This window comes from Carcharodon carcharias, chromosome 14 (genome assembly GCF_017639515.1).
Source record: "Carcharodon carcharias isolate sCarCar2 chromosome 14, sCarCar2.pri, whole genome shotgun sequence".
Taxonomy (NCBI): Eukaryota; Metazoa; Chordata; class Chondrichthyes; order Lamniformes; family Lamnidae; genus Carcharodon; species Carcharodon carcharias.
The window spans coordinates 25,168,473-25,185,500 of record NC_054480.1 but is presented as its reverse complement, the minus strand read 5'-3'; the positions used below and the strand labels follow the sequence as shown (position 1 = coordinate 25,185,500).

At 42.3% G+C, this 17,028-nt stretch overlaps 1 protein-coding gene across 1 annotated transcript in view; it reads right to left on the bottom strand.

The window, feature by feature from the left end:
* ntsr1 (neurotensin receptor 1 (high affinity)) overlaps positions 1 to 17,028 on the bottom strand; it is a 65,711-nt gene that overhangs the window by 33,647 nt on the left and 15,036 nt on the right. The window contains exon 2 of the mRNA XM_041205441.1: positions 11,243 to 11,444. Coding sequence (XP_041061375.1) covers positions 11,243 to 11,444 — 202 coding nt within the window. The remainder of the gene's footprint in view (positions 1 to 11,242; positions 11,445 to 17,028) is intronic.

Below are 17,028 nucleotides of genomic sequence, written 5' to 3'. Positions count from 1 at the left end.
CTTTCCCCTCCCCCAGCCATACATTTCCTTTCCCCCATCACTATTGACCCCCCCCTCGGCATCACCTTCCACTTTCCCTCCGTGACCTACCAGCCACAACTCTTTTCCTTTGGGGATGTCCAGGTGAACGTGCATGTTCCCTTCCTTCCTGAAAATCCCACTCCCATCCACATTAGCCTCCCCACCCTTCTCCTTACCACCCCCAGGGTCCGTGTCTGCCTCTGAGTCCTCACCAACTAGCCTTGCTGTCCCTCCTACAACTCCCATTGAATCCTCACCTTCCCACCCCAGAGCCCCACTCTGCCCTCAGTCAGTCTCACCATTCCCTCATACCACATTCACCCTCAGTTCACTTCCCAGGAGGCTGTCGTGGGCTCATCAGAGCCCTCCCTTGCACATTCACCTGGACATCACCCCCCTCCCCCCACCACAGGACCCTTTACAACCTTGGAACCCCTTCCCCCATCTTGGAACATCCTCCCCTCCTTGGAACCCCTTGACCCCTTGGAACTCTTACCCATCACCCCCCCCTCCCATGGACTCCCTCCCCGCCCCTTAGTCCTCCCCCTCCCCAAACCCGACCCCCACTTAGTCCTTCCTCCTTCCTGACTTCTTCCGCCACCCTTAGTCGACAGGCCGAATGGGCGATCACAAACTGGTTTCACAACGCGTGAAACTGATTTTTGGCCTTCTCATCATATTGTCTGCTCACACTGCCGAACACGCCTGATGTCAGCGGGCACGGAAAGTTCCACCCGATGTTGTGAGTTTTGCAAGCACAGGCTGGCTGGGTACAATCCGCCAATGATTAGGACGCATGGCCTATATATCTGGTATCACACCAGGACTGAAATTCACATACCACATTGCTCATTTGTGTGATAGGCAGAACATCTTTTTGGCTTGACGGCAGCATCCTGTTAAGGGAGAATACCCCTTGTGTTGTTACTGCATTGTAGCAGCGTGCAATAGCTAGTTTCACCTGATGCTCAAATCTTTGAGACATCTTACCCTTCCAGGTTAGTCTGAGGTAGACTGTACACTTTTCAGGACCGAAAGTGACGGCCTTAGACCCATGCATGAGTTTGCGTAATAAACAGCAAGCAATGATCTGATCAGGGTAGCCATTACCCTGCAGGATGGCTTTGATGTGTGCCCTACTTTGACAGCATGTCTCTTTTTTCAACAATACTCAAGTTCTGTTATTGACATTCATTGCCTACACTTGCAGAATGGACACTTGGGTGAGATAATGGCAAATGCCCATGGAACCAAACTCAACTATTATTCAGTGTCACAGGACAGAAGAGAAGTGAAAAGGAAGGAGAGAATGAAGGCATTATTTTCAAACTGGTCACCAATGAGCCAATGGGCAGGGTGCATAGCAGAAAGCAGCGGGGGGGGGGGGGGGGGGGGGGGGGGGGGGGGGAGGGCGGGGGGGAAGGCCACGGTGGGTAGAAGAAATGCAAGATCCACAGGTCAGGGATTAGATACAAAAAAAATAGTTCTTAAGTCCGGGAAGCGTGTTAAGGTAATATTGGCTACAGTTTGAAAACAATAACAACAGCTTTTATTTATGTAGCACCTTCAAGGCACCAAAACATCCCTAGGTACTTAACATGAGCATTATCAAACACAATCTGACACCAGCCACATAAAAAGATATTAGGGTAGATGACCAATCACTTGGTCATGGATGTAGGTTAAGGAGAATCTTAGGAGGAAAGAGAGGTAGCGAGCTGGATAGGGCCTCAGCAGCTTAAGGCATAGCTGCCAATTGTGGAGCATTTAAAATCAGGATGCCCAAGAGACCAGAATTGGCTAGCAAATAGAGTCTATTACCATAAGAACACAAGAACTAAGGAGCAGGATTAGACCACATGGCCTATTGAGCCTACTCCACCATTCAATATGATCATGAATGATCTTGGGTTTCAACTCAACTTTCATGCCCGCTCCCCATGTCCCTTGATTCCCTGAGGGACCAAAAATCTGTCTATCCCAGTCTTAAACGTATTCAACGATGGAGCATCCACAGCCCTCTGGGATAGAGAATTTCAAAAATTCATAATGCTTTGAGTGAACAATTTCTCCTCATCTCGGTCCTAAATGATCGGCCCTTTATCCTGAGACTGTGCGCCTGTATTTTAGACTCCCAGCATCTACTCTATCAAGCCCCTTCTGAATCTTTTACGTCTCAATGAGATTGCCTGTCATTCTTCTAAATTCCAGATAATATAAGCCCAATTTATTCAGCCTCTCATCATAGGACAACCCCCTTTATCCCAGGGAACAATCTCGTGAACCTTCGCTGTACCGCTTCCAACGCAGATATATGCTTTTTTTAAATATGGAGATCAAAACTACACACAGTACTCCAGATGCGGTCTCTCCGAAACCCTGTACAACTGCAGCAGGACTTATCTATTCCTGTGCTCTAATCACCTTGTAATAAAGGCCAACATGCCATTTGCCTTCCAAATTGCTTGCTCTACTTGCATGCTAATTTCTTCCTTGTATGAGCACACCCAAGTCTTTTTGAACATCAACACTTACACGTTTTTCACATCTTGAAAGATATTCTGCTTTTGTATACTTAAAAGTGAATAACTTTACATTTCCCTACAATATCTGCCATCTTGTTGCCAATTCTGTCTATATCTCTTTGCAACCTTTCCGTGTCCTGTCCACGGCTTACCTTTCCACTTAGCTTTGCATCATCAGCAAACTTAGATATATTACCCTTTGCCTCTTTATCAAAGTCATTACTATAGATTATAAATAGCTGAGGCCCCAGCAGTGATCCTTGCGGCAGTCCACTATTTGCTGCATGTTGATATGGCAATCATCTTGTAAAAACCAATTGGTAGTTAAACAGGTGATGGGCATTAATTATCCCAACTGAATAGAATAAAAAGGTACAGCTGGAACACTTTTTGGGGGAAGTGATTAGTATTGAGGATTTGTCTTGGGAATAAATTAGTTTTAGCCAAGTGATCTGTCTAGATTAATTCTTCCACCACAACCTCTTGTTGTGAGTAACATGGTAGCAGAGGATGAACTTTAAGCTTTGCTGATTGATTACTATATATGGAACTTTCAGTCCCTTTCCTCTGAGGGAAAGAAGTGTACTGTTGCTAACAGTTTAAGTTGTGGAATGGTGGAAGGATGGTGCAAAATCACAAGTTTTGACTATCCTCCAATTATTTTTCTGACTCTGAACCTTATCAGCAATGGAAGGCTGAAGTTGAAATGTGGACCTGGGTTGATGCCATACCCTGGAAGAGGCAAGACATGGTTTTGGTGTCATCACCACCAGCCAAAAGTAAGATAAGGAGTAAAGCATTTTCAGAGTGCAAAGTGGACGATTTGGATCATGAAGCGGGATTAAACTGTCTGACAATTTTTGGATAAGTTCTACAAAAAGGATGAGTTATTAGCAATGTATGAAGCTTGGATGATCCTTGATAAGTTTAGGAAATCAAATAATCAGTCCATGGAAGAATATATCAAGGATTTTGATAAATGGTACAGGAGGTTACAGTGATTTGAACTTGAAATTCCAGAATCAGTATTGGCATTTAAATTACTGGACTCATTTCGCATGTTGATTGTCTTTTAGTACTAATGGATTCAGTTCTGGGGGGGGGGAAAACCTCTCTTAAAGCAAATGGCTGCTGCCTTAAAAAAATTTCTGAGGAAACTGTTGTTCCCTGCCACTTTTTTTTTTAAGCAAATGTGAACAACTAAGCTGTAAAACCAGAGTTTGAGGATTCAGTGGTGACTGAATTTCATGGTTGATCAAATATTAGACAAAGATTCCAATACAAAGATGGGGTTAATGACCAGAAGTCTGACAACTCTAGCCAATTTGAGAGTCGGGACAAAAAGTGTGTCTGGGATGGTGACCATTGATGTTTTAACCCAAAAAATGCATGGGGAATAGTTAATCGGTGTTTTGGTGTGATTCCCAATACTATTATGCAATGGACTGCTCATAGCAAAGGAATAGTGTCTTTGAAGTGACCCATGAGACTGATTCATCTGAAACTGAAAATGACGATGATGAGTGCCATGATGGAATTGTATTGATCACTGAGTTTGAATCCAGTGATGAGTATCTTGATGGTAGATCCCTTCAACTGTGCAGTTTTGGACAGTCATTGCACTTTTACAGTGTGTGGCATGGACTGGCTTAATTGCTATCTGGAGTCTCTCTATGCGGAAGGTCAAGAAGTATGAAAGCTCTACCTGCTTCAGGTTTAAAGATGACAATACTCCAAATGGGTGCTCCTCCCTTGTAAGATAGCAGGGATCGATCTGTTTATCAGTACTGATGTGGTTTCTAGCGAGATACTGCTATCGAGTTGATCTGCGATGAAGGCTCAGATGACGTTAGATATGAAGAATGTTAGAGCAGTTGTGTTTGGGGCGGGGGTGGAGGAATGTGAACCTCCACTTACTCGATCAGGCCATTACTGCTTGCCACTAAGGAAGCCAGAGGTTTCTCGTCAAAAAGTTCAAAGTATTGTTAACCGCTGAGAATGAGAATTTGGTGGACAAAAAGTTCATTTGGAAATTACATAGACAGTTTGTACATCTGGCGCCACAGAAACTGAAGACTCTGCTTTGAGATATGGAAGCGGTCAATAAAGGATATGATGACCTTATTGAACAAATCACTGCTCAGTGTGAAATTTGCCTTAAATATCACAAGACACCACTGCTACCTGTTGTGAGCTTGCCACTAGCCAGGGAGTTTAACGATGTCGTGGCAATGGACTTGAAGGTTTGGGACAAGGATAGGGGTATTTTTTTAATACATTTCTTCGATTATGGCAACCAGATTTGGTCTATCCACTGTGACACATAGTAAATACAAAAGGACCATTGTTGATAAGATCATGGAGAAATGGGTGGGATTAGGAACATCAATGAAGTTCCTCACAGATAATGGTGGGGAATTCACCAATGAGGAATTAAGATATGTGCAAAGATTTAAACATAGTTATGTACACTGCAGCTGAGAGCCTGTTTAGTAATGGTCTTTGTAAAAGAAACCATGCAGTAATAGATGATATGTTACATGAAACGTTAGCTGATTAACCAGGTAGTAAACTGCAAATAGTGCTAGCAGGTGCAGTGAACGCAAAGAACTCTCTGCAAATGGTTGGGGGATACAGTCCGTATCAGTTGGTATATGGAAGAAATCCGAAGTTACCTTTGGTGTTGTCAGATGCTCCCCCCTGCTCTAGAAGGGACTAGCATTAGCTCCACTTTTTCTGCTCATCTGACTGCTTTGCATGCGGGCAGAAAAACTTTCATTAAAGCTGACGTTTTGGAGAACATTTGACGGGCCCTACGGCACTGCATAAGACCATCAGGAATACAGTTTCGACAAGGAGACATGGTATATTATAAAAGGGAAGGCATGAAAGAGTGGAAAGGACCTGGTAAGGTTATAGGGAGTGATGGGGAAGTAGTAATTGTGCAACATGGTAATCAAACTGTTAGGGTACATTCTTCAGTTAATTGGTACTGACTATACCTTTATAGGTTCTGAACAGGATATAGAACGCAAGGAAGCACCATGCACTTTACATATACGTACACTGGGTAGTTATGAGGAGCAGGTGACGGCAGATACTTTGTTTATATTCTGTCAACCCGGTAATACTGAGGCACAGGACAATGCTATTCATCCAAAATGGTGATTACCCAAAGTAGGAACAAAGGTAATATACACAAGGGACCAGTGTGTGGAGGGATGCCACCAACATAGGGAGAGCAGGAAAGGCTACTGTTAAATACAAACATTGGCTAAACATGCAGGATGAAGGACAGAAGACAAGACCTATCAATTGGCAAACCGAGGTAAAGATCTGGAAACCCAGAAAGCACAGTGAGTTCTGAAAGTGGTCGTGACCCTAGAAAAAGATCACAGACTTGCAAACTGAGTTCTTTTAGGAGGACAATCATGTAGTAGCAGTCCGGAAAGGGAGAGGAATGCGAATAGAGGCTGTAGCTTAAGGAGGACTAGAGAGCAATCTCAATAGAAGTAAAAGTCCTTATAACAGATTCTAGTAGCTGCTAATGAATTGGAAAGGAAGCCAAACGGAAAGAGTTGGAAGGAATTTGGGGTATATTCTGAAATACCTGAGGACAGCCAGCTTTATTTTACAGATGGATCTGTACAGAAAAGGTACTCCCAGATGGCACATTAAGGCCAAAGTGAGATTAGTAACCCAATGCTTTCAAGAGAGACTAGGAGATCAGGATGTCAGAGTGGACTTGCCCACTGCGGTGAAAGTGAGTTTGAAGATTTTTAGCTATTTTGGCATCCTATTCCTGGGAATGCAAATCGATTGATATAAGGCTGCATTTTTTACAAGGGGAGAAGTTTTAAAGGGAAGTTTTTTTGGAAACCACCCAAAGAAGCTAAGGTTGTAGAAGGAAAGCTATGGAAATTGAATAAGTCTGTTTATGGGTTGAATGATGTATTAAGCGTATGGTATTTTTTCGTGAGTTCTGTCTTGTTGAAAATTGGCTGCATTCAGTTAAAGGCAGACCCTGTGATGTTCTACTGGCACCATAAGGAGAAACAAGCTGGGATCTTTATCATGCATGTTGATTTCCTGTGGGGAGGATCTGTAGAATTTGAACCATGGGTAATCGAAAATCAAGAAGAAATGCCAGGTCGGAAAACAGGCTTCTGGAGCCTTTAAATAGATAGGTTTAGACATTAAGCAGAAAGTTAGGAGTGACATTGAATTAACAATCTTATCTAGAATGTTAATTATATCCAATAACTCATGGTAGATCCTCACAAAAAGAGGAGGGCAGCACAATGGCACAGTGGACAGCACTGTTACCTCATAGCTCCAGGGTCCCAGGTTCAATTCTGGCCTCAGGTGTCTGTGTGGACATTGACATGGGTTTCCAGTAGGTGCTCCAGCTCCCTTGTACCACCCAAAGATATGCTGGTCAGACAGATTAGCTACAGTTAAATTGCACCTCTAATGTAGGAGCATGAATGTGAGCCCTGCAATGGACTGGCATTCCTGCCCTGAGTGTGCCTGACTTAGTGCCCATTGCCTGTTATGATAGGCTGCAAGTCCCTACAGCCCTGAATTGGATAAAAGTATAAGAAAAGGCTCTTAAAAAGAGGATTCTGCTACCAAGGAAGAAATGGAATGGTTGAGAAGTTTGATTGGGCAGTTGAACTGGTCATGTACTCACACCAGGCCTGATGTTAGTTATGATGTGTTGGAACTGAGTACCATGATGAAAAGTGTAACAGTTGAGAAGTTCTGAGGGCAAATAAAATGCTTAAATTCTGAGATATGTGCTCAAGTTTCCAGCCTTGGGTGATCCAGAAAATTAGGTTGGTCATTTTTAGTGATGCCTCACATGCCAATCTTCCAGATGGGTACTCTAGCACAGCAGGGTTCATCATATTCTTGGTGGGAAAGAGCAATAAATGTTGCCCACTGGCTTGGGAGGCCAAGAAAATAAAAAGGGTAGTGAAAAGCACCCTAGCTGCTGAAATGTTAGCCTTGGTAGAGGCATTAGATATGGGGCTTTACTTATGTAATATTTCTGTCAATATATTGGACAAGAGGCAATGTGGGAAACGTTTGCCCATAGAATGTTATGTTGATAACCGGTCTCTTTGGGACAAAGTTCATTCCACAAAGTGTCACGGGAAAAAGACTACAAATAGACCTAGCCAGCATAAAGGAGATCTTAGAAAGAAAAGAGATCTCTACGAAAATGGGTTGATGCAAGTCATCAACTATCAGACTGTTTTACAAAAAAGTGCCTGGTCTAAAAATTATTAAATGTGTTGGAAGAAGGGTGTCTTATAATGATGCAATGTTTTTGTTTTATTGTGTAGGGTAAAAGAAATTTTGGGATTATAGACGTGGAAATACATGACATTATTTCCTTCAGTTTGTTTAAAAAGTGTTCAAGTTTTTTTGTCTTAAAAAAGGAGAATGTTAATATGGCAATTATCTTGTTTAACTACCAATTGGTAGTTAAACAGGTGATGGGCATTAATTATACCAACTGAATAGAATAAAAAGGTACAGCTGGAACACTTTGTGGAGAAACTAGTAGCACTGAGGAGTTGTCTTGGAAATAAACCAGCTTTAACCAAGAGGCCTGCCAACTTGAAAATACTCCATTTATGCCCACTCTCTGCTTCTTGTCCACTAACCAATCTTCTATCCATGCTAATATATTACCTCCAACTCCTTGCATACTTATCTTGTCTATTAACCTCTTGTGTGGCACCTTATTGAATACTTTTTAAAATCCAGGTATACAAGATCTACTGGTTCCCCTTGATCTACCCTAATTGCATCCTCATAAACTCTAATTCTGTCAAACAGGACTTCCCTTTAGTAAAACCATGTTGACTTGTTCTAATCATACAATGTGTTTTTCTGAGGGCATTGTTAAGAGTTCCTTAATAATAGATTCCAGCATTTTCCCATGACTGATGTTGGGGCCAAATGGCCCGTAGTTCACTGTTTTCTCTCCCTCCTTTCTTGAAAAGCATTAACATTTGCCAACTTCCAATCTGATGGGGCTGTTCCCTAATCTAAGGCATTTTGGAAAATCATAGCTCTCTGCAGCTATTTCTTTTTGGAACCCTACGGTGTAGGCCATCAGGTTCTGGGGATCTGTTGGATTTTAGTCCCTTAAGTTTCTCCAAGATTTTTTCTCTGCTGTTATTAATTTCTTCACTCTTTCTAGCCTCTACATTACTGTCAATTTCTGGTATGAAACTTGTCTTCTAATGTGAAGACATAAACAAAATATTTGTTCAATGGCTCTGCCATTTCCTCATTCTCCACTATATTTTCTCCTGCCTTTTCTAAAGGACCAATGTTTACTTTAGCTACTCTTTGTAAGAGTTTTTATAATTATATTTTAAAATCTGTTTTTACGTTTGATTAGTTTGCTCATTTAAAAAAAAAAATCATTCATGGGATGAGTGTCATTGGATAGGCCAGCATTTATTGCCCATCCCTAATTGACTTTGAGAAGGTGGTGGTGAGCTGCTGCCTTGGACCGCTGCAGTCCATGTGGTGTAGGTACATCCACAGTGCTGTTAGGTAGTTCCAGGATTTTGACCCAGTGACAGTGAAGGAATGGTGATGTATTTCCAAGTCAGATTGATGAGTGACTCGGAGGAGAACTTCCAGGCAGTGGTGTTCCCATGTGTCTGCTCTCCATGTCTTTCTAGGTGGTAGTACTTGTGGGTTGGGAAGGTGCTGTCTAAGGAGCCTTTGAGTTCCTGCAGTGCATCTTGTGGATGGTATACACTGCTGCTACTGTGTCGGTGTTGGAGAGAGTGCACTTTTTAGTGCCTTTTGCTGGTTTCTAAAACACTTCCACTCCTCAGACTTGCTATTTTTTTTTTTTGCAAGATCGTATGCCTCTTCCCTCAATCTAATACTATCCTTAATTTCCTGAGTGAGCCATGGATGGGTCTTTCTTGCTAAGTTTTATTTTTCAACGGAATGCATCTTTTCCCGCAGAGGCTATCAAAAATTGCCATTGCCGACTATATATCAAGTCATCATAGCGGGGTATTGGGAAAAGTTTTCAATAAGCAATAATCACGCCTCTTCATTCACTTTTTCAGAACCGCTTCATCCACTTCAGGGTCATGGGATTAATGGTATTTAAATACAAATATATTTTTATATTAAGCATCTTAACCTGCAAAATTATGGTAACATTTTTCAGTGTCATTTTTCCCCCCCCCTTCCATATGGCAAGCATTCCAATTTGAGCCCCCATTTCAGTTTTGTTCCCAGTTCGAATGAAGCCTTGCAGCAAATCATCACAGAAACTTATTGAACATTCCCATTCCTCTTCATCCTTGCCTGCCCCACCTACCACGACAAGAACAGTGCACTCTCTGTTTAACAGAGCTTTTCTCCAGAGCTCTAACTTTCCCCATTTAATTAAAAATATGAATAGGCTTCTACGATTAATGGAGTTCTCAGGATTGTGGTTCCTTCTTTATTTAGATTATGGGCAGGATCCTCCAGTCAGTGGGCGGGACCTGCTCACCAACACAGGATGACGTCAGGTGGAACTCCCGATGTCACCTGCATCATTTCCATTTTCAGGTTGGCGGGGGAACAGCTGAGTCAGCTGCATGCCTGCTGACCTCTCAATGGCCTACTGAGATCATTGAAACGAATTTAAAGTTATTAATGGACCTGCCCATCCAACCTTAAGGTTAGCGGGCAGGCCGGGAACCCTGGCGAGCTTTGGGGAAAAGCATGAAAGCTCATCCGCTGGTGAGATGAGGGTATTTAAATTATTAAAGGTTTCAATAAAAGTTATGGATATGTCCCAACTCATGCAACAGTGTCACATGAGGGGACATGTCAAGAATTTTTTTTTATCATTTGTGTTACAAATTATAATTCCAAGCCGATCTCCCTGAGGCAGCACTTAGCCTCAAGGAGATCTGTGCGCTCTGTTGCATGTGTGTGAAAGAGCGCCCTCCTGGCTGAGGATGTCACACTGGGTGGGCCTTAATTGGCCTGCCCATGTAAAAGGGGACTGGGTGGCGATTTCCTCGTGCTCGGGGACTGGGTGGCGATCCACTCGTGCTCGGGGACTGGGGGGATCCACTCGTGCTCGGGAATGGGGGGGGTCCCCTCATGCTCAGGGACTGGGTGGATCCCCTCGTGCTCGGGGACTGGGGGGGATCCTGGCTCAGCTGACAGTTCTGTAAAATGGAGTTGTCAACAGTGTTATATATTCTAATCTGTATATTAATTCTGCTGTATCAGAATAATTCAATTATTTCTGTGTTTTTAAGAGCCACTTTAAGCCTTTAATATTTATTCAGGTCTACATTGGCAGGAAGTTCCTCCACTTCCCCCAGTCAGATCTTATAATTTCAGCATAAGATCAGGGGAAACCTGTTTATACAATATATCTTGGATTTATGCAGTGTTTCTGAAGTTCTTTTCACAACCTCCAAGTGCTGCAGCCGTTTGGAAGAAGATCCCAAGGAAGATGCTGCTGCCATTGGTATGTGTGGCATACAGCTAACATTAAATAGATGTAAACACACTCCCTACTGGTCAAGTACTGTCAGCAATATAGAGGAAGACTGTATACATATCCACTTGTAGAAGCCAGGCAAAGTCTTTTCTGAAGAATGCATTTATTTTTATATAAATAATGAAAGGGTGATACGTACTGAGAACCTTGACTCCATGTCGGAGAGATTGGACACGGCTTGGCTCCACTGAAATGTTAAGTGTGGTCTGCTGCCCCTCAATTGTGCATACCCGGCTGTCTTGAGCTGCTTGCTTGAACATGGCTATTAGCTGATTGGCGATGATTGTATTCAAGACTGAAATTATTACCATGGGTATAACAAAGGAGAGAAATGCATTCACCTACAAATAAGACAAATGGATGCAATTAGAAAAGAGAAAAAAAAGCCATAGTTAACAGCAACATGGCTATATTAATGGCCCTGAAAAATCCAAGGGTTATGCTCCTTGCAGTTACAATAGCAACGACACATTACATTAAAAGGTGCTATTTCATATATAATGAAACACCACACGAGCATTATAAAACAAAGTGTGACACTGAGCCACATGAGATATTAGATCAGATGACCAAAAGCCCAGAATTAGGGGAGCACATAACTTAGAGGGTAATAGAGTTGGAGGAGATTAGAGATAGGGAAGGATTTGAAATCAAGGATGAGATTTGAAATCAAGGTGTTGCTTGACTGGGAGCCAATGTCAGTCAGTGAACACAGGAATAAGGGAATGGGACTTTGAGCTAAGGCACAGGCAGCAAAGTTTTGGACGACCTCAAGTCACTGAGAATGTGCCCAGTGGTGCCAGTGGGATGTATTTCTAACACTTGCCTGCTTTCTGAGATAATGTTTGGCACCCAGCCCCTCTGTCCAGAGTTCATGAAGCTCCTCTCCTAGATCTAGGTGTAAGGGACTGATCCAAATATTGTTATAAAAAGATTGTCTGCTACTTTGGAGTCTAGGCTTATTCCCTTGATTGGACTCATTCCCATTGGAGTGATCTGTGCTCCACTGAGAGTAGGTGAACTGTTATCTCTTTCAGCAAATTAAGAAATAATTGTAGGGGAAACATTTTATCAACATCTACTAACAGATATATTAAAAGCCTAAAAGTACCACCGCACCTGTCTAAGCACAGTAAAGGGACTGCTTAGTCCCTTTAAATATCAATTCAATTGCCTTTCAGAAAGAATCATGCTAGGATTTACTCAGTTGGTCAGCACTTGGCAGGATTTCTGTACTTGCATGCTAAAATTGCCTTGGAATCTGAATGACATTAAAATAACCTCATATTACATGTAGCACTGAGGCTAAACTGGTGTTCAGTGCCTGAAAACACATGGTTATCACGGCAGTAGGCAGGAGTCAAGCGGGAACAGGATGATAACTGGAAGCATTATTTAAAATGACACAGATCGTTGGTAATTTTTTTGATATCCACAGGAGAGTTTGCCTTAGAGCAGAAATAAATATAGAAAAAAATCTCCATTATTAAGCACAGTGCAATTTTGCCACTTCGGTTGCACGGAGAGGAGGTAGAGGAACAACAGGAGCAGTAGCTAGGCCTCTAAGGAGACCATATGTGTAGCGGAGAGGAGGAGCTACTTGAAGAAGGCCTTTACCAGCCTATAGGATACAAAAGCCTGGAGTCACTTTCCTGGAGCAGTGCCTGAGGAGGTTGTGCTTCTCCAGTCAGACCCAAACAGCACGATTCACTTGGCTAGATGGCAGTTACGCCTGTGGTGGTCAAAGGCTCTTCCCTTCCAGGCAACAGGTGATATTTCTCACATCAGTATGTCTGCAGTCTATCAATGTGTCAAACTGTTCACTAATGCCCCCTTTGCTAGGGCCAATGCATCAGTTAGGTAACTTTGCATTTCATCTGCCATGTTCTTGTCAGCTCAACTAATCTGCCTCTAGCCTTCTGCAGCCACTTTGCATCCTCCTCACTTCTTACATTCCCACCTAACTTTGTATCATTAGAAAACTTGGATATGTAATACAAAGTTCCCTCAATCCAGATTGTAAGTAGCTTGAGGCCTAAATGTTAATTGGATCCCAAGCCAGATGGTGAAGTATGACCCTAGACACAAACCCTTTCTTTGATAGTTGGCTACAGAATGCAGCATTACATATGTCTGCTTCTTACTTACTAACACTGAGGGTCCCACGAGTCTGTCTTTTAAACTCTTTTGCAAGAAACCAATGGATGTTAAAGGGTTGATCATTTGTTTAATTGTTTTAAGTGACTCTTTACATTATTGTAACAGAGTCAGTAAATTTTTCTTTTATACTCTTTTGAGTAACAAATCAAATAAAAAAGTTAATTGAAAGGGCACTGTAACAAAAACAAAATCTTTAAAGGAAACGTATCTAAATTAAAATATATTTGGAGGGGTGGGGATAAGATGCACACTAGTCCCTGCAACACCCCCCAATCACAAAAAGCCTCAAGTGTACTAATGGACACCACGTGCTCCCTTCCCTCTCCAAGGGTACCTGGTGTGGACAAAGCTGGGAAAGAGAGACAGACAGTCAGTTCGAATGACTCTTCAAACACCCGCTGCCTGGACCTGTTTTTGACTACCTTGGCCAAGCTGAGGAACAGATTAATGAGGAGGTCTTCTGACATGCCCACTCCTCTTTGCAGCAAGTGTCCAAACATTCGGAGCGTGGGGCTGAAGTGCAACCAAAGGATGAGGGGCAACTCCTTCAAATAATCATAAAGAGGTTGCATATAAACATATGTCCTCACATAAACATAGAACATGGATTCCTCAAGGCCACAGAACATATAGACTGCTTGAGAGTCCATGAACCATCTTAGTCTTCTATTACACAGGACCGTGTGCAACCCTCCACAGCAGATCCCTGATGGCAAAAGGGAGGACTCCCACATCGAGAGACCCGCTCCCCTCCCAAAACACAGGACTCGTCACCTCTGGATGGCAAGACGGAATGCCACACCACGACCATGGTTGATGAGGGTGAGGAAGTGGAGGGTGTATGCCAGCAGCCCACACAGGAAGCTCCTCCTGCAGAATAGAAAGACATAGAGGGAGTTTCCACGAGGTGGCTCAAATTGTGGGGCTGAGGTTCCTGAGGGATGCTTCAGGACCCGGTACCGATGTGAAATTCCGTCTGATTGGGGCCCAGTTTAGAAGAGAGACCACGGCATGCTTGAGCCACCTTGAATGCAGTTGAAGCAGAGTACCATGTGTCTAATTTTATTAAACAAATAAACTTATATTCAAATTAACAGCACCTTAAAGGGACATTGTAACAAAGATCAAAACTTTAAAGGAAACTTATTGAATTAAATCAAAACGTCACTCCTGGGGCTGATGATGTACTCCAGCCACTGCAGCGCCCACCAATCATGGAAGACCTGAAGCGTACCAACAAATACCGCAAGCTCCCTTTCCAAAGGTACTTGGGCATGGACATAATTGTGGAAGGGAGGCTGGCATTCTGGTATGGACCCCTCCACAACCCAGTACCTGAACCTGTTAAAGCCTTTCTCTTGTACTCTTTTGAGTATAAACAAAACTAAATAACTAATCAACTAAGGAAAACTGCCTGGACCTTTTTAAAAAGTCTTTCTTTCATGCTTTTTTTGAGTAAATGAATAAAACAATTAAACCAATTTAAAAAGTTGGTTATGCCTCTTATAGGTAATGTAACATGTTTCTTTTGTATGTGCTCAAAGCAATTAATCAGTTAAGGCCAGTCATGTACATCCTTTAACCTTGATATAAAAAATAGCATACCATTAACACCAAGTATTGATAATTTTATTATCCCACCGCTTAGCCTGCCAACTCAAATGTCCCATTTATTCCTACTTAATGTTTTAAAGTTTTTGTTGTTTTAAACCACTCAGGTCTGAGCCACATAGAGATCATTGTTCCAGGACTAATAACCACAGGAAATCTGCTAACAATGGCTATTGGGAGACAAGGACCACCAGGATAATCATCAAACATACACAGTTGGGTTCCTCAAGAAATGTTTCCAATGCTTGGATATGTTTGGGAGCTCATGGTAGTAGGTCACTTTACAACAGCCCATCCGGTCTCCCACAACATGGTTGCTGATATCTATTGCTGCACGCAGAGGAAGAACAGCAAAAGGACATCAAGTGAAAAAGGCAAAAGCAGCACAAAGGAAAAAGATAAGGATATCAGCATACAGCCAGAGATACTCAGGGTCATCTGATTTTTTGCAAGTGCTTCACTCGATTTATTCATTCCCTTTAAATGTTCTCCACACTGCCCTCCAGCCCCCCACCCCACCTAGGCATTTACCAGTTGTCAGTACTTGCTCTATCAGTTCTTCCACCCTGCAATAAAGACCCTCCAACTTGTGGGCCAACTATAGTATATATGACACCCTAATTTTGCAGGCTTGTAACCTGCAGGTGAATGTGAAAAGTTAAACAAGGTGGTTTTTAGAAATGGCTAAGACAGAAAATCCTTAACTTCATTTTTTCTTAAATGTTCTTTTTTTTAAACCATCCTATACTCCTTCAGGGTGCTTCCCCACCCACACCCCCTCCCCATGTTTCATCAGTATTATGAAATCCTGCTTAACCTCCCCATAGGGATCTGATTTCAAATCTATCCCATTAAGATAATATGAAACTCTTCTCCATGACTTGACAGCTAAATAAACTTTCTCAGTCCTGATGGGTTCAGATATGTATGCCAGATAATATGTGCCAGAGAATATTGCCAGATAACTATATATATATATATATATATATATTGGCTACCATGAGGCAGATTAGCTAGTCCAACAAAAGCAGCATGCCAAAAGAAGCCAAAATTCAAAATGTTTTATGCCCCCACTAAATGTAATTGTACAGGAATTGACGGATGTAATTGTATAGGAGTTGACAGCAAACAATAAGCCACAGCAAATTTGTATTGAGGCAAGATAATACTCCCTTAAGTGTCAATTCATATAAAGCTATTTGAATGGGTGGGTATTTTACAGATTTACCCTTTTACAGATCAGTGGCTACAGTTGACTGCATCAAATGCAATTAAAGAACTTCTCACAGCAGGTAAGCTTCCCTACATCTTCACCAGACCGTAGCCAGAGTCCAGTCTGTAATGAGAAAACCGTTCTTTTCATTGTTTGTTTTGGATTGCTGCACTGATAATTTATGATATTTATGAAGGTCCAAGTTCAATCTAGAATAAACATTGAGGAGGATAATAAGAGAGGCATAGAATACCAAATCTAGTAAGTTATGCTGAGCCTTTGCAAATCACTGTTCAGTTCTGGGTGCCACGCTTTAGGAAGGATGTCAAAGCCCCAGTGAGGGTAGAAAATTTTATTTGAATGGCATCAGGAATAAGGAACACCAGTGCAGCAGAGGGAAGAGGAAAAACTGGGGTTGCTCTCCTTAAAGAAGAGAGGTTGAGTGGAGATTTTATAGACGTGTTGAAAATTAAGGATTTTGATAGTATCATGCCCCAATAAATTCTGAATTTCAAACTCATTTTTATATTTTAAAACAGACCACAAAAGGCTGCAAAAGATGGCTGCCCAAGGGTCACCTGATTTCTTTTGTGGCCTGAAACCACTCTCCTGTCTCAAGAGGGAACAAAAGGAACACTCCAGACTGATGTTGCCTTTTCCTCAAACTAAAGGATATTATCAATTGAATGTTCCATTCAAACACAAATTCCCCGGCTGTCTCAAACTCTCAAGTTGTGCATCTGTGAGGCAGAGAATTTCATGGGTAGCACATTTAGGGAGATGGTCACACCACAGGTTGGGAGCTCACAGGCCACGAGGGAATGAGTGGCCGCCAGGCAATTTAAGAGAACCTGGTAGGTAGCTCAGGAGCTCCCTATATCTATCTTGCTTGCTAATTGGTTTTCCATTTTGGATACAGGTGAGGGTAGTGGTTCCTCAGG